Raw genomic sequence first — 22,832 nt, forward strand, 5'->3', positions numbered from 1 at the left:
AAGCCGACGCCGCGGTCAGGTGGAATGAATATCAAAAGATCATGTTTTACAGCCAGTGCAAAGCCCTCCCAATTGATGTACAGCCCTTCTCCTTCCCTTGGCCCATGTCGTCCCGACTGACTGATGCAAGATACTTTTTCTCAGTTTTGTAGTACAAGCTCAATGGCCTCGTGTCGTGTCGCGTAGCGGTGTAGTCGTGAAAATTTGCGGATTGTAGTGTCATCGTCGTGAATGTCCAAGAAGAGAACAGCAAATGAAAAACAAAACTCGAAAGATCTTGCTCGAGAAGAGCGAATGCCGCGCCATGGTTGAACGATGCGAAATTGGAGATCATGATGCAAGGTCATCGTACCTTTCAATGCACCGGCGGGTGCCGCGAAACATGCTGAACGAGATGTAAAGGTGGCAAAGTGAAGCCTCGGACGATATTGTCCAAAGAGGCCGTCGAATGTCGTCGTAAAAGTCGTGCAGAAAGTCGTCGAAAAAGATCCCACCTTTTCATGAAAGCTGGCCATTCAGATTTGCCAGATGAAGTCGTGGGTAACGTACGCGAACCGCGATACTGATACATTTGGTTGTCGTGTTGCTGAGGCTAGAAGTGGCCGTATGGTTGCTGCTGGCGAGCATGGTTTGCGAAGCCCTGGTTGGCGTAGCCGTTGCCTTGGTAGTTGTGACCACCGCCGTTAGATGGATAGTCACGGTGACCGTTGACTTGGTTGTGAGCTTGAAAGTTCTGACCACCGTTCAGCATGCTGAAGTTGTGGGCATTGCGCTGCGGCGGCGGCGGCGATGCAATTTGGTGGCCGTTCATGCCGTTGGGGTTGAAGTCAGCACCTTCGAAGCCACCATTGACGTTCCAATTCATTGGAGCACCGATCATGCCTTGGCGGTTCGCACGACCATTCTGGCCTTGCTGTGGACTGAAGGTGGCGGGAGGTGGAGCCGCTTTGCTAGAATCGATGGGCGCACCATTGGAACCCTTGCGGTTGTCATAGTCCGAGATCTTGCTCTGAATGCGGCGACCATGCGGAGTGTTGCGGATGGCGGGAATGACCATGCGAATGTTCTCAACCAGCGTTGGCTTGAGGTCTTCATCTGCAAAGTCCATGGCAGTCTGCACGACGTAGTTGGCAAAGCCATCGCGCAACATCTTTTCGATGGTCTGGGGAGCCATGATCTCGCTGATGATGGCGCGCTTAGTCTCGTTGCTGGCGCAGCGGATGCACTTCTCCATGACGTTCGAGCTGAATTTCTGGCGGGAAAGGTTGGCGATCTCGCCGTAGAAGGCACGGCAGAGAGGCTCAGTGAAACATGGCTCGGAAAGGTCGAGGATATACTGCACGACGTAGTTGCCGAAAGGATCCTGTACAAGAGAGTAGGCATTGCGAATGACGTGGTCGACCATCTCGCCCTTTTGAAGACCGTCGGCGTGGTCAATGCAACGTTGCAGAACGCAGCAGCCGTGGCGGTGGGTGCCGACTGTGATGCAGTTGGCACCAACAGCGTCGAAAATGAAGATGGCGTCGTTTGATGACAAGTGGTTGAGACACTTCTGGATGACGTGATTGCCATTGAGATCCTGAATGAGGAGCACGACATCGTTGCGGAGAGCCTCGATGATCAAAGCCGTCTGCTCAGGAGTGGAAATGAATTCAATCATCTTCTGCAGGGCCCGAGTGCCGTGCTGATTGAGCGCAATCTTGGTCATTTGCGGCATTGCGTTCTTGATGAGCTCAGTGCGTTGATCGTCATTGGCACTCTCCAGCAGCTTCTGGCAAAGGTAGTTGCCGAATGGATCCACCATCAGCTCGATCATGTGGTTGCGCACCTCCTCGAAGATGGCTTGAACGGTCTGCTCGTTGCGCTCTTCCAGCTTGCGCTGCAGGAAACGGCAGCCATGCTGATCCTTGCACAGAGTGTAGATCTCGCCCGTCAGCTGCTCGACCTTGATCGAGTTGAACTTGGCCTGAGCCTCCTCGGCGGCCTGGCGGCGTTGCTGAGTATTGGCTCGAGGACTGTCGAAGCGGCCAGCACCAGCGACTGCTTGTCCGGACGGCCCAGATGGAGAGAACTGCTGATAGCCGCCATACGCAGGAGGCTGAGTGTATTGTGCTGGGCCCGAAGGAGACCATTGAGCTTGCGGGCTGAAGCCATTGGCTCCACCAGCCATGTGCATGTTGAGATTATTGAAGCCATTGGTCATTGCTGGCATGCCGTACCCACCGTAGTAGGCAGGCTGCTGACTGTATTGCATCATGTTTGGAGTGCCGAATACTGGAGCCTGATTGTCGTAGACGGGACCGAATGGAGCTGCGTTAGCTTGGAGAGCTGACTGAGAGAGACCAAAGTTCTCTTGGCCTTCGCCACCGTTTCTGGCTGGGGTAGAGAGTTGGAAGTTGTTGTACTGGTTTTGACGAGGTGAGCTGATCGACAGCTGGGCGAGGTTCCCGGCGTTCTGCTCGGGAGAAGCGTGACCAGCAACGATGTTGGCAACTTGAGCGGCTGGGGAGAGAAGTGCAACTCCGCCGTCAGATGTGTCGCCGTTGATACTCTTGAGGGTGGGAATGTCGTTTGTCGAATAAGACGACATTGGCCCGTTTGCATATCCACGAGGCGGTGAAGCAAGAGCCGGACGCTTGGTCTCAGCGGTGAACTTCACCTCCATGGAGCGACGGTTGCTTGCAGCTGATCGATTCTCGTTGGCATTGGCGAGGATGCCGTTCAACGGAGCCATGCCCACATTGCCAGCCAGAGCGCTTGGAGGCAAAGAAATGCGGTGACGGGTAGCCATTGCACGTTCGGTACCCTGCTGCATTTGTGCGTCCGAGGTGGATGAAGCGAGGTCTAGTGCTGCGGAGGCTGCGGATAGCGACAGGTCGCTGTTGTCCTCGCGGCGGATGAGTTTGGGAAAGCCGTCGGCTGTGTGCTGCACTTGCAGATACGTCTTGATATCTGGCGGTGAGGTCTTGTTAGACTTGTCAGTCTCGTCGAAGAAAAACGAAGTGGCGTTGGCGCGGCCAAGGCTCAAGTCGATAGTGTTGCGCTTGTGATCGTAAGAAGTGATAGGCATGGAGTTGCGGTTCGGGCTGAGTGTGGTTGTTAGCTGGATGCTGGTTGCAGTGATGATTAAATAGACAAGGCAGCACTGTCAAAAAGGATGAATTGAGGTTTCCGTTGTATTGTGGTGGAAAACTCATGTTCGCCAAAAACGCTCAATAAGCTGGCATTGTTGAAGCTGAAGCGCCGAAAGTGGATACCGAGGATGCAGTTCGCATGTGATAGAGGAAACGAATGTGAAACTTACTTTGCAGCTCGACGAGAAATGTCGTCGTAACCGTATACGAAATCGTCGTCGTCGTCGTCCTCGCCGTCCGACTGCCGCCGCGAGCCAGGCACAGATTGTGATGGCAAATTGGAGTTGTTACTCTGGTTGTAGGCGCGAGCAGATCCGTTTGGCGGCGAGGCGAGGTGCGCGCTGGCGCGATTTGAACGAGTAGCAATGCCAGGCGGAGATGTCAGGCTAGCCGCTGAGTATCGATTTGGTCGAGAAAAGTTGGCCGCGAAGGTTTGATATTCCGGAGGCGTCGTGGGTTCGCTCTGTGCGAACAACTGAGTGACAGACTGCTCGTGGCGTATGTTTTCGTCGACTTCACGGCGTGTGTCGACATCGACCTTGTCAAGCTCTTCTTGAATCTTGCGTTGAGCCTCGAGAAGGTTTTCATAGTGGCGAGCAGCTCGTTCAGACTGTCACATGCTATTAGCTAGCCATTCACTCGATTCAGGTTGTTGCTCGCATGTGATCTTTGACCGGAATGGCTCTGATCTGGCCCTATACGCTCCTTCACTTGTAGCGTCACGGTCAAGTCAAGTCGGAGCTTCCAATAAGGTCATATTCGTCGAAGGGCAAGATAGACTTACCGGCGCGATTCGACTGTGAGCACTTGGCTAACATATGAAAGTCAGCACACTGTCTGTCTCGGGCATTCACAAGATTCGCCAGAGCCATTTCGATGTGTCCATCATAGCAAAGCTGGCCGAACAGCAGAGTCTGCGCAGTTGCCAGAGCTCTGGGAAGGTGTCCTCGGTCGCCAAAGTATGTCCCAGCTTGCTCTTCACAAATAACCTTGGTGTAGCTGCCACATCGCAACACCTGCTTACTTGCTGCCCGCTGCCAGTCTACCAAAAGCGAATGTACCTGACTCACCATTTGCACATCTCCAGCAGCCTGTCTCCGTTGTTGTCCAATTGGCGACAGTGTTGGAACGGTATTCGTTGTAAATCTTCTCTGCAAAGCTCCTCTTACGTCGCTCATACCCGCCATGCTGGCACTCCATCGGTTCGGGTTTGCGTTTCTCTGCGGCGGGGAGAGTGGATTGGAGGAATATGGCTCCTCGCGAGGTGATTGAGGCCCACGGAAGAAGGACATCGTGTATCTATGAGAGAACGGGTGTCAGCGCATGCATTCTGTGCATCTGGCGGCGCAGGACGAGACGGCAAGCGACAGCGTGAACCATATCCCACTGTGTGGTAGTCCTACGTACCTGTTCCGGACAAGATGGTGGGGCGGACAGCGGCGTGCCTGCTAGCCAGGGCGAACAGGCGAGCGAATGCTCGTATGGGGTATGCAAGATATTCGTATGAGGCCAAAAATGACAGACTGACAATGTGCGAAGCGTGAAAGTAGAACAAGAGGAGAGAAACGGAGGAATGGTAATTAAGGTAGCATCGGACGGCAGAGAGAACGCCGGACGATTCACAGGTTGCAGTCGTGGAGTGGGGGGACGATCCCAGGCCCGATATGTTGAGGTGGAGGTCTTCTGGAGCCGCCAAACTGGGCGAAATTGCGAGCACACAGGAGGCACAGATGATACTATAAAGGCTCAGAAAACGAGTCAAGCGTTTTCCAACAATTGGCGATGCGGTGCTGGCTAACAAATTAATCAATGCGCACAACAACACGGAAACCCTTCATTATTCATCACAGCTGCAGCCACAGCCCTGAGCGCAGGGAACACTACGTCGGACAGCACTGTGCGATATGAGCCACATCCGCCGCGATTGAGCTGTAATTGGTCGTGGCCATCCACATGCTGCGTGGGATAGACGCACTCGAAAGATCCTTGCAGCTGCGTCGGACTGTTTCATCCATCTTCCGCGTCCTTTGAAGAACCGCTGTTGTTAGACGAACAAAGATGCTCAGAAAAGAGCTCAACAAGACTTGAAGGATAGTCACTAGAACTCAAGTCCCGAGGCAAACGCACACGCGCGAATTCAGCTCCGCGCTCAGTTGCTCGGTTTGATTCGGTAGGACAAAGTGGCAGTCGGCTCTGCAGCTCGTTAGTGGATGACGGCCCAAGGACAGGGTCACTTGTCGTCGGTCTTCGAGGCGGTCAAGGCTTCGGTTTCTGACTCAGTGTCGCCGGGAACCATGGTAATGCGGCAATGCCATGTCTGTTCTTGCATCGTTCATCCTGATGAAAGCACACTGAGGTCCACAGTAAGTTCACATACCGTTGCCGCTGGTCTCGTGGCGCTGACACAGTTCAGCGTTCGTACGGTGACAACAGTCAAACCTCCCTTCGCGCAGCGGGTTCCTGAAACCAACCCTGCATTCGGGAACTAGCAATGCACAATAGCGAGCGGATAGAAGTCGTGGCTGGACGTTGATAGAAGGCCGAAGCCGCTTCACGGCAGGTCACCTATCCATGCATATGGCACAGCTCAGATTCGCGCCTTCCGTGTCGACGATAGCATGACCAGCGTGGCTGCGAGGTGATCGAGTGGTGGAGCGTCGTTGAAAGGGGTCCGCTGAGCGGAGATGGAGGTAGTTCTAGTCGAGTATTTGCGACTTATGCCGTGGCTAAAGTCGTGGTTTGAGCGCCGGAGCGGCTTATGTCAGCTCAGATCTTTTGGAGCAGAAAGCAAAAAGCTAGCACATGAATGCGGTCGATGTAATGTCAACGATTGATGACCATCGCGCCCGAAGAATTCATCAGCACCTCATGAATTACGACGAAGATGCCGCCGCGTGTGAAGAAGACCGACCCTGTTGAGGCCAGTGAAGGCGGCGGCACTGAAGAGGTATCCATATCATCCGTTCATTCACCACGAGTATGAGCAATTCTGATCGGCAACTTGAAGGTGGCGGCGCCAAAACCTGCAGCACCACCAACGCCCAAGAAGCGCACAACGTCAACATCCAAGCCAAAGGACAAAGATGTCTCAAAAGCCTCGAAAACATCCAACGATTCAAAAGCGGCAGCGAAGAGGAAAATTGTCGCGGACGATATCGATGCACTTTTGAAGCCGTTCTACTACACCAAGAGCTTGACCGACCCCATCAACACAGCGCAAGATAAATGGAACCTGCTTCCGGCCTTCTTACGCGTGAAAGGACTGATCAAGCAGCATACCGACTCCTACGATTACTTCATCGACGTCGAACTCAAGAAGATCGTCAAGGCGAACGATTTTATCCTCTCCGACACAGACAAGAAGAAATGGCTTCGCTTTACCGACATCAGAGTAGGGAAACCATGCCGTGTCGAGGACACTCGCTCCGGATGGGTCGAGACTGCTGTGACCCCGAACGAATGCCGCCTCCGCGATATGACCTACGCTGCTCCGATCTATGTTGACTTCGTGTATCCGAGACAATCTGGAAACGTCAGAAAGACGGATGTCATGATCGGTCGCATGCCCATGATGCTTCGAAGCTCGAAGTGCGTACTAAATGGAAGATCGGAATCGGAAATGGCGTGGTTGAACGAGTGCGCCGTTGATCCTGGTGGTTACTTCATCGTACGCGGTCAAGAAAAGGTCATTCTTGTTCAAGAACAACTCAGCAAAAATCGTATCATCGTCGAAACATTCAAGGGCGTCATACAGGCTTCTGTCACCAGTCACACAGCCAACGTCAAGACCAAGACCTACGTCCTGGTCAAAAAGGGTCACATTTACCTCAAGCACAACTCGCTCAATGAGGACATCCCTGTGGCAATCATGCTGCGCGCGATGGGTGTCCAATCCGACCACGAAATTCTACTCCTCGCAGCTGGGAACGATGCGCAGTATCAGGACGAGTTTGCGCCAAATCTGGAGGTTGCTGCCATTGAAGGTGCTTTCACTCAGGAGCAAGCGCTCGAGTACATTGCAACTCGACTAAAGCCGGACAGATTTGGTGACAAGTGGAAACGGAATGAAAAGACGCCGAAGCAGACAGCGCTCGAGAAGCTTGCAGCGACCATCATTCCTCATGTCGAAGTCGAGGGCATGAACTTTCGGCCAAAGGCACTCTACATTGCATTCATGACAAGGAGAGTACTGATGGCGATGAATGACCCGAAGCTGGTTGACGATCGTGATTACGTTGGTAACAAGCGTCTCGAACTTGCCGGACAGATGCTTGCCCTGCTGTTTGAGGATCTGTTCAAGGACTTTGTCAGAATGATCAAGGTCAACATGGACAAAACGTTGAAGAAGCCCAACCCGACACAAGAATTCGACCCAGTCAGGATCGTCGAGCAAGGTGAAGCGCGCATCACAAGTGGAATGGAACGGGCGATTTCCACTGGCAACTGGACGCTGAAGCGCTTTCGCATGGACAGAGCTGGTGTTACCCACGTTTTGAGTCGACTCAGTTACATCAGCGCTCTTGGAATGATGACTCGGATCACCAGTCAGTTCGAAAAGACACGGAAAGTCTCTGGTCCTCGTGCGTTGCAGCCTTCTCAATTCGGCATGCTCTGTACGTCTGATACGCCTGAGGGAGAAGCTTGCGGACTGGTGAAGAACTTGGCTCTGATGACCCACATCACGACCGCGGACGACGAAGCTCCGGTGAGGAAGATGATGTACGTCCTCGGAGCCGAGGATGTCACATCCGTATCTGGAACGGAGATCTACGGAAACGGCGCCTACATAATCTTCATCAACGGAACCCCTGCCGCGCTCACGAGACAGCCCAAACAATTCCTCAACGGCTTCAGGAAATTCAGGCGGATGGGAAGGATATCCGAGTTTGTCAGTATTTATATCAATCACCACCACAATGGAGTTCACATCGCCACCGATGAAGGTCGGGTATGCCGGCCACTGGTCGTCGTCGAGAAGGGCAAGTCGAAGGTCACAGTGCGCTTTCTGGAATCTCTGCGGAAGGGTACGATGGACTTCGACGACGCGCTCTCTCGCGGCATCGTGGAGTATCTGGATGTGAACGAAGAAAATGACTCCAACATCGCCGTTTACGAGAAGCAGATTGACGAGCACACGACACATCTTGAGATTGAACCTTTCACAATCTTAGGCGCTGTTGCTGGACTGATTCCTTATCCTCATCACAACCAATCTCCGCGCAACACGTATCAGGCATGCCTCCCCCCCGTCCTCAAATGTGATTGTGTGCTAACAATGAATAGTGTGCCATGGGAAAGCAAGCCATCGGGGCCATCGCATACAATCAATTCACCCGGATCGACACTCTACTCTACCTCATGGTGTATCCGCAAAAGCCAATGGTGACGACACGGACGATCGAACTCGTCAAGTACGACAAATTGCCAGCCGGTCAGAATGCTGTTGTAGCCGTCATGTCCTACTCTGGGTATGATATCGAGGATGCTCTCGTCCTGAACAAGGCGTCTTGTGATCGCGGCTTTGGCCGTTGCCAGGTCTTCAAGAAGATCAGCATGCCACTCAAGTCGTACGGCAACGGGTATCAAGATCGATTGGGAGACCGAGATGCTAAGAACACTCGACATCGCAAGATCGGCAAAGATGGTCTCGTCGAAGTCGGTTCCGAGATCGAGAGTTCAGACATGTACATGCTTAAAGAGCAGCCGATGAACCAGGCTTCGGCTATTCCACAAAAGGAGCAAAAATGGTCGCCGATGCACATGTCCTACAAGCTTCCAGACCCATGCTATGCGGACAAGGTGCAAATCACGACCAACGAGGCCAACAGCACCATCATCAAAATCCAAACCCGCCAAACTCGCCGTCCCGAGATCGGCGACAAATTCTCCTCCCGCCACGGTCAGAAGGGTGTGGTCGGCCTTCTCGCCGAGCAAGTCGACATGCCGTTCTCCGACTCAGGTGTCATTCCAGACATCATCATGAACCCTCACGGTTTCCCTTCTCGTATGACAGTCGGCAAAATGCTGGAATTGGTATCCGGTAAAGCTGGTGTCCTGGCCGGCAAGCAAGAATACGGCACGGCATTTGGCGGCAGTAAAGTGGAAGACATGGGCGCCACCCTTGTCAAGCACGGCTTCAGCTACTCCGGCAAAGACTGTCTCACCAGCGGCATCACCGGTGAGAGCTTGCCGATGTACGTCTTCTTTGGACCGATCTACTACCAGAAACTCAAGCACATGGTGCAAGACAAAATGCATTCCCGAGCTACGGGTCCGAGGGCTATACTCACCCGCCAGCCAACGGAGGGTCGATCGAGGCAGGGAGGTCTGAGGTTGGGCGAGATGGAACGTGATTGTTTGATCGCCTATGGAGCCAGTCAGTTGCTGCTGGAGCGGTTGATGATCAGTTCCGACGCGCACGAAGTCGATGTGTGTCAGAACTGCGGCATGATGGGGTACAACAATTGGTGTCAGAGCTGTTCGAGCAGTCGCAGCGTGGTCCGCATGACGATGCCATATGCAGCGAAGTTGCTCATTCAAGAGTTGATGAGCATGAACGTCAAGGCGAGCTTGCAGCTTGCGGACGAGTTTCCGAGGGAGCAATGAGTACAGGCTTGCGGATTTTACCAAGGGACGAACAGCATCACGACAAACAGGAAGCATAGCGGGCGGAGTCTGGTTGCTTGAGCGTGTAGATACTGCATTGGATTGAATTGCTGTTCAATCTCGAGCCAAATTGACGCCTTCGAATACTGTTCATCACTAGTTCTACACCTACAGCCGCGATATATCAAAGGGCATTGTGTATCAGAGAGGAGAGTTGTATGCGCTTTCCACATTCCCCAAACCCGAACTCCAACGCCACCAATCGTCCATCTTCTTGCCTGGGTATCATATATATACACGCCTCTTCTTTATTTTCGCCGATCCATCAGCGAAATCCTGCCCGCGCTCGGTCGCTCCTCGCACCAAGCAAGCGACATCTCCTCCTCCTTTCTTCTGCCATTGATCCGTCCGAGCAGCCAGTCCGTAACAGATACCACTCTCGTCATCTTGTCACAATCGCTGCCTTCTTCCGTGTGCTCAATCACATGCTTCACGATTCTTCCCTTTTCGTCAAACTCAAACACGAAGATCCCGCAGAACTCCTCTGTGTCCCTGCCGCCAGTGTCTTTGCTCTTCGTGCCAGCGATGAAGTCCTTAATGCGATCCATTGGATCTTTCGCAGCGATGCCGATACCCCGATATACTCCTCCCGTCCCATCGCGATGTGTAGTCTTTCCGCACGTCTTCCACTTCACGATGAGCTTCTCGTCGCGTCGATCCGCCGACACCGTGGTGCCTCCGTTGCGCACCATACGCTCAGATAAGATTGTCAAGTTCACATTCCCAACCAGCGGCATACGTCCCCAGGCTACCGGTGCGGTCCATAGCGCCGCGATGTAGGCCAACCTGCCACTGACAGTGGGAAGGTGCGGATGGGTCGAGGGGAACAAGTGAAGTGATATCCGCGGCGAGAGGAGTTCCGAAGGAAGCGGCTCTTTCAACAGTGTTGGCAGCCGCTCATGGAGTAACCTGACCGTCTTACCCAGCTGCAACGTTCGCTCGTCCGGAGGTTTGTGGTCGCCGCCAGGTTCGCCGCCCTGCTGTAAAGAAAGACTTCGAGGAGCTGCGCTGCTAAACCAGATATTCCTGTTCAGTGGATCGAGACCTTGGACTTGCGCGTAGCAGCGGCAGTTGCGCAGGCAAGCTCGAGGATCGCTGCATGGTTGCGGAGACGAGCTGGATGCAGGCGATAGGACGACGGCGGCGGAGGAGCGAGTTGCGGCGTTGGCTGTGGTCGCGGCGCGGAGGCGTGATGGTAAGAGCGTTCGCATCAGCCTGCTAGGCGTCATCTGAAGTCTGGTGGCATTTGATGATGGAAACTGAGGGATGTCTGCGGTCGGAACGATGTCCGGTGGGGTTTCTTCTAGATTCCTTCTGGGGTCAATTCACTTCGGGTTTCACGAGGCTATGACGTGTGCAATTTTGCCTATAGAAGAAGGTCTAAAAGATTACCCGACAAGTACATATAAGAACCACGAAGCCCACTTTGACGATCGACACACGACATACAGGCGGAATCATGTCTTCAGGATCCAAGCGTATTGTGTTCACAGGAGGCAGCGGCAAGGCGGGTCGTCATGTCATCCCTGAGCTGCTCAAGAAAGGTCATCAGGTAAGAGATGATCTTACCACTCATTTTCTAGGCTAACGCTATCGTAGGTTCTCAATTTGGACCTCATTCCATTTCCTGATCCAAAAGCGGGTGTCTACACCTTGAAGACGGACCTGACCCAGAGCGGCCAAGTCTTCAATGCCTTGACGAGTCACTACGACATGGAAGGCTACGAGCTGGGACGCCCGGAACCACCGCCAGACGTCGTCATTCATTTCGCAGCCTATGCCCGCAACATGCTCGTTCCAGACAACGAATGCTTCACTGCCAATGTCGCGTCAACATACAACGTCATCGAAGCCGCCTGCAAGCTCGGAGTCAAGAAGATCATCATCGCCAGCTCAGAGACAACCTACGGCGTGTGTTTTGCTGAAGGGGACTACGATTATCATTCCTTTCCCTTAGAGGAAGATTATGACTGTGACCCAATGGACTCGTATGCATTGTCGAAACTCTGCGGAGAGCGAACAGCTCGCACGTTTGCTCGCCGCTATGGAGTCGATATCTATGCCCTCAGGATCGGAAACGTCATCGAGCCTCACGAGTATGCCACAGACTTCGAGGCGTACGTCAACAAGCCGATGACTCGAAAGCGAAATGCCTGGTCATACATCGATGCACGAGACCTCGGTCAGATCTGCACGTTGAGCATTGAAAAGTCGGGATTGGGATTCCAGGTTTTCAACGCAACCAACGATACGATCACTACCAAGATTCCGACTGCACAATTCTTGAAGGAGAACTGCCCCAACGTCCCGGTCACGAGGGAGATGGGCGAATGGGAGGCGCCTTTGAGCAACCGCAAAATTCGGGAGGTGCTCGGGTTCAAGGACAACCATGACTGGCGGCAGTACTACAAGGCTCACTAGAGGACAAGATATCTTCAGAAGCTCGTCGCTTGATTGGGAAAGGGTTGTCTGCTTGTTGGTACATTCACCCCGAAACTCTAATGTGTCCACGGTACTCTCAGATATATGACTGATAAGTGGCAACGAGGAGAGCAACGAACCATAGGTACACACATCGATGATGCTCAATGAAAGTATGCCAGATCGTCTCATAAAAAATTCTCGTTCTGGTTTTAGTCCTTCTTCCTTTCCTCCTCCTACCACGACCTCCTCAAACACACTTCCACACTTTCACATCTACCACAAACATCAAACCAAGCAGTCTCACGAAAGATCACCAAGTTCAAGCATTCTTCATGAAAGCCAGACCAGGCAGAACAAGCAATCTCGCGAAAGCACCAAGTCAAGCAAACCAAGCAGTCCCAAGAAGGACGACCAGAACCAAGCAGTCTCAAAGTAGACCAAGTCAAGCAAACCAAGCAGTCTCGAAGCAGACGACATCAAGCAGTCTCAAAGCAGACCACACCAAGCAAGCCAAGCAGTATTACCGCCCAAGGCTTTACGAGCAGTCTCACGAAAGACTACAGAGCTCAACAACACCGAGTTGCCTCCATACGCACAGTCTCTTGAAAGACCTGCGGAGAGCACCAAGCAATTGTCTCATAGCAGACCACACCACTTCATCTCACAGAGTAGCCTCCCCCATCACAGTCTCCTGAGAGACTCCGGAGAGCACCAAGACATCGTCTCACGAAAGACGGTACCGATCAAGACCACGGCAAAGCCTCTAAAAGCACAGTCGCACGAGTGACCAGCGGAGAGCACCAAGAAGTCCGTCTCAAGCAAGACCAAGCCGTCCATCACCACACCAAAGCCTCCATACGCACAGTCGCAAGAACGACCAGCAGAGAGCATCACAGAAACCGTCTCCCTCACGAAGGACCGTTTCATCACCACATCAAGGCCTCCATACGCACAGTCCCACCAGAGACTCGCGGAGAGCACCACTCAAAATCAAGTGAAGCAACCTCACCTAGCGACGCACCAATGTCTTCCAACTTCACTCCCCAAAAAGCCTGCTCCGACCGTCCCAACAGCAGCACTACCAGCAGCATGACTGCCGACACCAGAAGAGACGCATATTTCGCCAATCTCTACGTGCTCCCAAGCAGCGACGGCACCAGCTATGCCAACGCCATCGCCACCAGCAGCACCACCTCCTCCACCAGCCAAGAGAGCTTAATGGTGAGATTGGCCTCGCCGGCCCTGTTGAATCACCAAGTGAGGCTATGCGACCTCGGATGTAAATTTTGCGCAGAGGATGAGAAGGAGAGGAGGAAAGCTCGAGGAGTGAGAGGGACGCTGAGGCGGTGGTGGGGAGGTTGGAAGGGTGAGAAGCCAGCATATTGCGGAAAGGAGATTTGGGAGAGGCACACGAAGGAGCAGTGCCGGGTGTATTGTCGGGTGGAGGAGTGAGAGTGGGGAAATGCGATGAGGGGAGGAGATCACAGCAGTCATTACAGCATTGGAAATCGATCATTGATTGTGTGTGATTCGTGCCTCTTCGTACCTAATTTCGTCCCCATCGTTTCCAGAACTTCCACCATCCGTCACTGTCCTGTCCCTTCCTCCCGTTGCCCTTTCTCCTTCCCACCCGCCACCAGTAAAGCGGGACGCCGACCGCAATGAACGCCACCACGACCAGCGCTTGGAAGGGCTTTGCGAACACGGCTCTGCTCAGCAAGAACAGACTCACGCAGCAGAAGATCACTGGCGTTGTTATCCAGCATTTATATGGTCGTTCCAGCTCTGGCTCCTTGGCCCGGAGAACGATGAGTCCAACCACTGCTGCAAAGTAGAAGAGGTAGGATGCCACGCCGTAGAAGGTGGTAAGCGTGGTGAAGTCGCCGATGATAATGTAGACGACCGTGATGAGGGCGTTGAGCATCATGGCGTAGATGGGAGTGTAGAAGAAGCCTTGCTCGTCAGCCACGAAGCTGGTGAGCTTTTTTGCGCGAGACCCTCGACGAGGCAGTCGCATTCGTTTTGAAGAGTCGGACAGGCCAATTGTACCGAAGATCTCCGGGATGTAGCCTTCTTTCCCCGCGCTGTAGACTAGTCGGCCAGCGGTGAAGGTCGTCGCATTCAATGCGCCGAAGCAGGATCCTGTCACTGCGAGAGCGAGAATGAGGGAGCCGATTGGCCCTAGCACTGTGCTGCCAAAGGCGACCGCAATGGTGTTGGTACCGTTGATGATCTCTGTTGGGAGGACAAAGATGTAGGCCAAGTTGGCGAGAATGTAAGCCAAGATGACCATTGGCAGGGAGGTATGAATGACCTTGGGGAGGTCTCGACTTGGATGTACCATCTCGCCCACGACATAATTGGTATTGTCCCATCCGTCGTATGCCCACAGACCAGCGTAAAGTGCAACAGCCCATTGAGAGGACGATGTAGATGTGCCTTCGAACCACGGTGTCGTTTTCCACCTTGTTGCTAGCTCTTGCTTGTCGTACGCCAACCCAGTGGCCGCCACGATGATTCCCGCTACTGTAATCGCCAGCAGAGCAATGAACTTGAAGAACATGAAAAAGTCCGCACTTCTCGTTCCCAACTTCGTCGAGACGGAATTGATGAATGTCACGGTGAAGAGCCCAAGCAGCGCAACGCCTTTATTGATCCACGGACTCACGTCCACGGCGTCCGCACCAATAATCGCCCGAACCACATATTCCCCAAATATGATCGCAATGATGGCTGCCGATCCAGGCTTCAGTACCACGACCGCACACCATGTGAACAGGAAGCCCGCCCACTCTCCAAAGATCTTCGACAGGTATACCTGCGCACCTCCATTCAGTGGTATTGCACCTCCCAACTCTGCATAGCTCGCAGCGCCCGTCCAAGCAAGAATGCCAGATATTATCCACACGATCAAGGCCGCACCCGGCGAGCCAGCATTGCTGTTCACGCTCGCTGGCGAGGAAAAGATCCCACTGCCGATAATCAAGCCCACCACTAGTGATAGTCCATTCAGGTATGTCAAGCTCTTGATTCTTTCCAAGTTCTGCGTCGGTCCCTCTCCATGCGGTGTGCTGGGCGTTCCAAGAGATGTGTATCCCGGCCCTGACGCGGACAGAGGGAAGAGAGAGCTGTTGAAGTCGAATGCGCTTGAAACCGAGTATGACCGTCCGCCGCGGAGAGGATGGTTCGGTGTCAGGGATTCGTCGAAGGAGAGTTTTCGCGAAGAGGGCGTGCCGGACACGGAGGACTCCAGAGAGTCTCGGCCATCGTTGGAAGACGCGAGGGAAGCAAGCTCGAGGGAATCGCGTTGGCCATGAGGATGGAGCTGGCTGGTCGCGCTTCTCGACGCCATGGACGACGAGGCGGGAGGAGTATTGTGCTATCGTTGATCGAGATGATGGAGTTGCAGGTTTCGCGCCATGGCAAAAAGTTGTAGTTCAACCCGAAACAATCATGGACTAAGGCATGCTGTATTGTCTCCTTTCCCGGTCCCTCTTTCTTCACGCATCTGATGTCAAGCTCAACGTCTGCCAAGCTTCCCGGACACGCTTCTTTGTGCTTGACCTCACTCTTCAACCCCCTGAGTCAACTGATCGCCGACGTTACATCTATCCGATATCACAGAGCCCAACAAAGCCGAATCAAGCGTTAATGACAAATATGTTCCGCTGCAAGTAGCCAAGCCACCTCGGCAACGTACGTTCATACGCCGTCTCCTTCATCAGGTCCTCGATCGCAGATGCCCATTTCACAAGAGCGTCCTCCCGCCACGCAGATTGTATCAACGCGAACCCGTATGGCATCTCACTCCCAGCATTCACGCCTGCCGGAATCGTGATGACCGGATATCCAGCTTGAGCGGCGATTTGATAGGACTGGCCAACATCAGGCGGGACCAACAGTGCATCGAGCTTTGTGCCATTCGGCCCTTGAGCCAAGGCATGGTCGATGCCGCGCTCACGAGTGCTCGCACGGCAGAAGTTCAAGGCCTGCCAGTACGTCTCATCTTGGACGCCCTTGGTCTCTAGGCTGGCCAGGAGACCATCTTGACCGGAGTAAAATGCTGGAGTCCCGAGTGGCCACGGATAGCCGCCTTCTGTGCCATCGTTGGCATAGTTGTATGCAACAATGTCTTCCAGCGAACGAACGTTGGTGTCGTTCAGCTCAGCGAGGTAGGAGTTGATGTTGCGATAGAAGTCGCTTTTAATGTAAGTGTACTCGCTCTCATTAGGAACGCCGCGGGTGCTGCCTGATGGATATCAGCGGTGGTACTCTGATGCGACCATCTGACTTACCGTAGTCCCAGTTCCAGCCGTTCTGAGAGACTGTCGTCTCATGATCAAGCAACTCTGTGTTATTGACAATGGTAGCTCCCGCTTCGTCAATAAGATTCACCATGGCAGTCAGTGTGGTCAGCTGCTCTGCACTGGCGAAGCGCCAAAAGCTCTCCCATGGGATGCCGAACGAAGCATTCCTCAACGCCTTACTATTGGCCAAGAAATGCGTATATCCTCCGGTTGGCGTATGATTGATCTGTGCTGATGTCTCGTTGTCTCTCTCATCAGGGCCATAAATGGCATCGAGAACGTAAACAGCATCTCGAACGCTCTTCGCAAGCACACCGACCGTATCCTGGTTGAGAGACTCTGGTATCACTCCCGCCCTGGACGTCAAGCCAACAGTCGGCTTCAGTCCGACAATGGCATTCCGCTCGGCAGGATTGATGATGCTGCCATCAGTCTCGGTTCCAAGAGCAAATGGAAACACATTCGCGGCCACTCCAACCGCCGAACCACTGCTGCTCCCTCCTGGGTTGACTGTCAGGTTGTATGCAGATCGACACTGTCCCCCACGAGCGGAGTACCCTTCCGAGTAGTTGTTGGAGCGCATATCCGCCCACTCGCTGAGTGTCGCCTTGCCGAGCAGAAGAGCGCCCGCTTCGCGCAGTCTGTGCACTACATGAGCATCTCGAGGGACAATCGAGCCTTGCAGTGCCCAGCTGCCCGCTGTTGTTTGCATTCGGTCTTTAGTGGCGATGTTGTCTTTGACCATGAAAGGGATGCCATGCAATGGACCGCGGACATGTTGTTCTTATCGTTCAGCGTCCAACGCAGCAGCGATCTCGAGGAAGTCTGGGTTTAGTTCCAGAACGGCGTTGATGTAGTCATCGGTCTGCCAGATGCGTTGGATGTAGCAGATTGCGAGCTGTTGGGAGGTGATATCACCGTTGGAGAGGTAGCTCTGGAGCTGGTCTATGGATGCTTCCTCGATCTTCTTGCCTTGGCAAAGAGCCATCGGAAACAGGTCGCTCGTGTAAGTGCCGCAAGGCGTGTCGTTGGAGTTGTCCCGGAAACACTGGAACGAGTACATGATGGCCGTTGCCAAGCACAAGGGCATGGAATTGAGTCTCATGGTCGGTCTCTTTCTGAAGCATCAGACCGCACTGATTGTCAAGCAGGGTGCTTGCTCAGGATTCTAATCGGTAATGCTTCCTCGTGCATCTAAATACGGATGACAGGAGTATGGTCACACAGGTATGACGCCATGAGGATGCGACACGATGATCATGCCAGCCTTCGTTACGCATGTGGCTGCAGTGAGGATCCGAGTGCGGTATGATTGCAGACATCTCTCATCTTGGACCATCTCACGCACACTTCTGTCTACTCCTAATCACGCAAGTCCTTTGATCTCCTCAAAGATACGCCTCAACGCCCCTTTCTCTAAATCAACCAACACCGAATCATGATTCGTTCCAGACATCTCCGTGCTCTCCAATTCAATCGCATCCGGCGCACAGCCGCTCTTCCAGACATCCTCGAAGTAGTTCTGTCCCTGCTTTCCAATCATGATATCAGATTTCGCGAAGAACAGTCTCACTTTGAGCTTCGCATATCCTTCATCCTGCTTCTGCCGCTCCGTCTCCCTCTCGTTTAGCGTCTTGACATAAGCCACATAATCCTCACACGCACCCCACGAAACACTTGCGTCTTTCTTGAGCAGTAGGAGAGCTTCTTCGTTGCCACCTTTCATGCTCTCCCAATTGAACAAGTAGTCCGCCATGAGTCGGTCGACTTCCGCTTCGACTTTCTTACTCACGCCATAATTTCCGCTCTGACTGGAAGTCTCTGCCTCGCAAGTAGAACTCTTCTTCGGCGTGAAAGCTGATGACAAGGCTCCGAGACTCTGGACATTTTGGTTGATGAAGCCGGATAGGCCGCTCCAGTACGAGAAGGCTCCTTGCGGGAGTTTGGAAGCGGCGGTCCATAGTCCGCTCCCAGAGTACTGCATGTGTACCCAGGGTGCTGTTCGACATGTCAGATTGGCTTGATCAATAAGTAGGAAACGACATACCGAGGAGAGCAACATAGGGTGCTTTAGAATGTAAGATCTCGCGGTATGCATCGAGAGTGTTGAGCAGGTACAGTGTGCCTGCGCTGTGCGAGACGAGAGAGACATGTTTAACGTCCAAGGCTTGCAGGAGTGCAGGCACCGTTTCCAGCCAGACGGGCAGTCGCTCACGCAGAGGGACAGGAGTGGAGCCTCCAATACCTGGTCTTCAGTTGGCGTGAGCCTCAAATCCTCTGAGCATGGAAGCTGTCCAAGCAACGCACCTATCGACGCATATGACTCTGACTCCGACGTCCTTGGCCAATTTGTTGAACAAGAGAGCGTTGTATCTGCTCCCGAACATCTGTACATCGCCAGCAAATCAGCACTCTTGTCGTTCAGCGAGCTGAAAATTGAATCATTACCGGACCGACGAACAAGATACATGGTAGACTCTTGTCGTCGAAATTGCTCGTTGTCGCGAATGTGATTCGCAGCCTTGCATGCGAAGGGCGCTCAGGAAGCCAGAGACATTGGTGAAGGTTACGTGGAGCGAGCAATCTCACCGCATGTTCTGTCGCGGAGGACATTGTGAGCGTAGCGCAACGTGTGCGGCGTAGGTGTATGCGATAGATCTGAGATATGACATGGCGGTGGGAGGAGAAGCAGTGCGGAAATGTGAAGAATGTTGAGAACGTGGTCTGCGTCGCGAAGGATCAACATGCATGAAGGATCCAAGCCTATATAAGGTACCTAGAAGCTTGCTCAGGCTTGTTAACACTTCAGTATACCACTGAACTCGGACACGATCACAACAGATTGGAAAACACAGTTAAGAGTGAACCACTTTTAGTAGCTGTCTACCTGTTGTCCCGTAGGACAGAACTCAAAAACAAATGAAAGTCCTCATGCTCATGGGCCTTCTCGGCCTGCTTCTTTGTTTCATCATTTGAGAAGTACGCTTTGATCTACCAAGCAGCAGATTTTCTCAATTAGTCGCGGAAAGCCCTGAAGACTCTTCCACGACCTCTTTCCACACCATCCCAAACAAACAGCAATCTGATCGTCCTGCTGCTTACAACTTGTCGTAGTAGTTCTCGTAGCCGGGAACTGCTGTCTTGAGACCCTTGCGGGTACGCATGGTCTCGACAATCTTTCCGGAGTTGGTGGTGGGGTCGAGGGCGCTGCCACCGGGGAGGATCTGCCAGTGGTCGAAGACGGACTGAGGGAAGGCCTGTCCACCGGTGTTGGAGCGGAGATCGGCGTTGAATCCGAAGGACTCGTTGACGGGCAAGTAAGCCTTGATGTTGAAGAGAGGAGTACCGGGGCGCTGGACCTCCTCGAAGACGTGACCTCTTCGGCGGGTGAGCACACCGTAGATACCACCCATTGCCTGCTCGGGAACCTGGATCTCGACCAAGAACACGGGCTCGAGGAGGCCAGGGTCGGCGAGAAGAGTAGCAGCGTAGAGCACACGACGCGCGGTTGGGATGATCTGTCCACCACCACGGTGGATGGCATCGGTGTGGAGGGTGACATCCATGATGTTGAAGCGAACGCTGCGCATTGGCTCCTCGGCAACGGGACCTTCCTTGGTGGCCCACTGGAAACCGGAGACGACGGAATCCTTGATTTCGTTGAGGTACTGGACGGCCTTGGTCTGGTCGACAAGCAAGTTGGCACCGTTGGTGTCGGGACCGAAACACCAGATCTTGCGGGCGTCGGTGACGTCCCAGCCGTGCTCGTCAGCGAGGAGACGAGCGCGGAGCTTGAAATCGTCACGTGGTCCGATCTTGCCGGACTCGATGTCGTTGGAGACCTCCTCAGCGAGAGGCTGAGCGACAACGTAGAGACGGTTGTGTTTGTTGGGCGACTTGGACAGAGCCTGGATGCGGGACTCGCCAGCGACAGTCTCACGGTACTGCACGACAGGGTCGGAAATGCGGAGAGGGACACCAGCGTGGTCCTCCTCGAGATCCTTCAAGCAGATCTCGAGATGGAGCTCACCGGCACCAGCAACAACGTGCTCACCGGACTCGGAGATGTAGGTCAGGACGCAAGGGTCAGACTTGGACAGACGCTTGAGACCTTCGACGAGCTTGGGCAGATCGTTGGCGTTCTTGACCTCGACAGAGCGCTGCACGACGGGAGAGACAGAGAACTTCATGACCTTCAAGTTGTGCGAGGTCTCGGAGGTGGTGAGGGTACCAGACTTGAGCAAGAACTGATCGATACCGACCAGACCAAGAATGTTGCCGGCTGGCACATCCTCGATTGGCTCGGTGTAGCGACCCATCATGAGAATGGTGCGCTGGATGGACTTGATGAACATGTCCTCCTTCTTGCCGGGAATGTAGTTGGGGCCCTGAATGCGGACCTTGAGACCGGAGCGGGCGGTACCAGAGAAGACACGGCCGAAAGCGTAGAAACGACCCTTATCGGAGGTCGGCACCATCTTGGAGACGTACAACATGAGAGGTCCCTTGGCGTCACAGTCGCGGATACCAATGGCAGACTCATCGTCTGGAGGACCCTCGTAAAGGGTCTCCATGCGGTAGCGCTGAGCGACAGCTGGGGATGGAAGGTGGAGAATCATCATCTCCATGAGGGCATCGGCGGCGGGCAAGAACTTGCGCATGACAACCTTGAGGAGCTGCTTGCCCTCGAGGTCCTTCTCGTCACCGACAAGCTTGATCTCGAGCTTCTCCAAGAGCTTGGTGACCTCTTCGGTCTTGAAGTTCATGACGGAGTCGAAAATGCGGAAGATGGGGTCCAAACAGAACTGGTTGAAAGCACGCTCAAGAGTCTTGCCCTCGTGGGTGCCAACCTTGGTCCACTTCTTGGTGTGGGGGTTGAAGTATGATTCGCCCTGGTGTGGTTGTCAGTACTTGCGCATCTTGAGACTGGTGTTGTGATTTGCTTACCCAAAGCCTCTCCATCATCTTGGTCTTGTCAACACCAAACTTCTTGGCGTAACGTGTGGCGAACTGGCGGACGGTGAAAGCCCATCCGTGAAGACCGGAACCGAAAGCAACGGTACCCTTCTCTGGGTAGACCTGGACATCTCCGAGGGTCTTGTCGAAATAGGTGGAGATGACCACGTTGACGGACTCGATGACACGGGCGAAGTTCTGGAAGAGATCCTCCTTGGACAGTTGTAACTCGAGGAGAGCGCGATCGACCTTGTTGATGATGACAACAGGCTTGATGCGCTCAGTGAGCGCCTGACGGAGCACAGTCTCGGTCTGCACGCACACACCTTCGATGGTGTCGACGACGACGAGGGCACCGTCAGTGACACGGAGAGCGGCCGTGACCTCGGAAGAGAAATCAACGTGACCGGGCGAATCGATCAAGTTGACCAAGAAAGCGTTCTTCTCGGTCTTGACCGGGATGTCCTTGAGATCGTCCTCCTCTGGCAGCTCACCGAAGAGGGAGATGGCAGTCGACTTGATGGTCACACCACGCTCCTGCTCGTCGGGGCGAGTATCGGTGAAACGGGCAGAACCGGCGTTCTTGGCGGAGATGATACCGGCACGCTGGACGAGCGAGTCGGTGAGGGTGGACTTTCCGTGATCGACGTGGGCAATGACGGACATGTTACGGATGTTGTTCGGGTTGTCCATGACTGCAGTATGTTAGAGTGGTCATTCCAAAGATTGCGCATCTCGGTGTATGCTTACGTCCACGGATCTCCTCGGTGGTGAAGCTGTGAAGAGACGACCGTCAGCAACATTCTTATACTGCGTTTTCAAGGCCCAGCAGAGGGTGGTGTTTCTCGACAACCTCAGGAAGTCGACTGTGTATCCATCGCGGCCAACATCTTTCTCGACTTCCCGAAGCCCTCGAATATCCAACCCCTGCCGGCTCCTTGTCTTGCGTCTTCTGATGACTTACTTAACCATCTTGACGGTGGTTGTGTGCTCGAGCACAGATTCGTGAGAAGTTTTTGGTGGGGCTCTCGCCTGTGTGAGTATCGCGCTGGGACGACCTCTGAAGATTTGTCTGCCTGCGGTGACGGTCAGCGTGAGATGAGGATGACCGGGGTCGTCGGGCGAGGGCGGACCTTTATGTAGGCGCTGGTGGGTGAGGGAGCGGTGGTCGAGGGAGGGGAGTAAGGTGGAGAGGATGAGAGCGAAAAGAATCGTCGCCCACACTGCCTGTGGCCCTCGAATTCGAGTGCTGCCCCGCCTCTAGCCTGATTGAGCACTAGCTCCATTTTCCGTTGCTCGCCACATTTTGAACGTCGTGTTTCTCGTTGGCACACCAAATTGGTCA

At 53.8% G+C, this 22,832-nt stretch overlaps 9 protein-coding genes across 9 annotated transcripts; 3 read left to right on the plus strand and 6 right to left on the minus strand.

The window, feature by feature from the left end:
• Positions 1–592: 592 nt before the first annotated feature.
• Positions 593–4,426, minus strand: MYCGRDRAFT_91029 (pumilio-related RNA binding protein; the record flags this gene model as incomplete). Its single annotated transcript, XM_003855338.1, has 4 exons — positions 593–3,086; positions 3,305–3,744; positions 3,919–3,945; positions 4,205–4,426. The coding sequence occupies 4 exons, from the start codon at positions 4,424–4,426 to the stop codon at positions 593–595; spliced, it is 3,183 nt and encodes a 1,060-aa protein (XP_003855386.1).
• A 1,592-nt stretch (positions 4,427–6,018) lies between these two features.
• On the plus strand, positions 6,019–9,740 carry MYCGRDRAFT_84794 (DNA-directed RNA polymerase III subunit RET1; the record flags this gene model as incomplete). Its single annotated transcript, XM_003855053.1, has 3 exons — positions 6,019–6,111; positions 6,307–8,382; positions 8,433–9,740. The coding sequence occupies 3 exons, from the start codon at positions 6,019–6,021 to the stop codon at positions 9,738–9,740; spliced, it is 3,477 nt and encodes a 1,158-aa protein (XP_003855101.1).
• A 335-nt stretch (positions 9,741–10,075) lies between these two features.
• Positions 10,076–10,741, minus strand: MYCGRDRAFT_27259 (uncharacterized protein; the record flags this gene model as incomplete). Its single annotated transcript, XM_003855337.1, has 1 exon — positions 10,076–10,741. A coding segment is annotated over one exon (666 nt), but the record flags the coding sequence as incomplete, so codon positions are not given.
• A 518-nt stretch (positions 10,742–11,259) lies between these two features.
• On the plus strand, positions 11,260–12,435 carry MYCGRDRAFT_68847 (uncharacterized protein; the record flags this gene model as incomplete). Its single annotated transcript, XM_003855054.1, has 2 exons — positions 11,260–11,352; positions 11,400–12,435. The coding sequence occupies 2 exons, from the start codon at positions 11,260–11,262 to the stop codon at positions 12,219–12,221; spliced, it is 915 nt and encodes a 304-aa protein (XP_003855102.1).
• An 812-nt stretch (positions 12,436–13,247) lies between these two features.
• Positions 13,248–13,676, plus strand: MYCGRDRAFT_91033 (uncharacterized protein; the record flags this gene model as incomplete). The annotated part of the gene is made up of 1 exon (XM_003855055.1): positions 13,248–13,676. The coding sequence occupies one exon, from the start codon at positions 13,248–13,250 to the stop codon at positions 13,674–13,676; it is 429 nt and encodes a 142-aa protein (XP_003855103.1).
• Positions 13,677–13,770: 94 nt separating this feature from the next.
• On the minus strand, positions 13,771–15,664 carry MYCGRDRAFT_68850 (uncharacterized protein; the record flags this gene model as incomplete). Its single annotated transcript, XM_003855336.1, has 1 exon — positions 13,771–15,664. The coding sequence occupies one exon, from the start codon at positions 15,574–15,576 to the stop codon at positions 13,771–13,773; it is 1,806 nt and encodes a 601-aa protein (XP_003855384.1).
• Positions 15,665–15,865: 201 nt separating this feature from the next.
• MYCGRDRAFT_84797 (uncharacterized protein) lies at positions 15,866–17,519 on the minus strand (the record flags this gene model as incomplete). The annotated part of the gene is made up of 3 exons (XM_003855335.1): positions 15,866–16,445; positions 16,516–17,223; positions 17,335–17,519. The coding sequence occupies 3 exons, from the start codon at positions 17,517–17,519 to the stop codon at positions 15,866–15,868; spliced, it is 1,473 nt and encodes a 490-aa protein (XP_003855383.1).
• Positions 17,520–17,897: 378 nt separating this feature from the next.
• Positions 17,898–18,918, minus strand: MYCGRDRAFT_37452 (uncharacterized protein; the record flags this gene model as incomplete). The annotated part of the gene is made up of 3 exons (XM_003855334.1): positions 17,898–18,529; positions 18,579–18,781; positions 18,839–18,918. The coding sequence occupies 3 exons, from the start codon at positions 18,916–18,918 to the stop codon at positions 17,898–17,900; spliced, it is 915 nt and encodes a 304-aa protein (XP_003855382.1).
• Positions 18,919–19,464: 546 nt separating this feature from the next.
• MYCGRDRAFT_55760 (elongation factor 2) lies at positions 19,465–22,667 on the minus strand (the record flags this gene model as incomplete). Its single annotated transcript, XM_003855333.1, has 5 exons — positions 19,465–21,423; positions 21,479–22,182; positions 22,238–22,263; positions 22,452–22,563; positions 22,621–22,667. 4 exons carry the CDS (start codon positions 22,457–22,459, stop codon positions 19,630–19,632), a joined length of 2,532 nt encoding a protein of 843 aa, XP_003855381.1.
• Positions 22,668–22,832: the final 165 nt, after the last annotated feature.

The sequence above is a fragment of the Zymoseptoria tritici genome, chromosome 2 (assembly GCF_000219625.1).
Source record: "Zymoseptoria tritici IPO323 chromosome 2, whole genome shotgun sequence".
NCBI lineage: Eukaryota > Fungi > Ascomycota > Dothideomycetes > Mycosphaerellales > Mycosphaerellaceae > Zymoseptoria > Zymoseptoria tritici.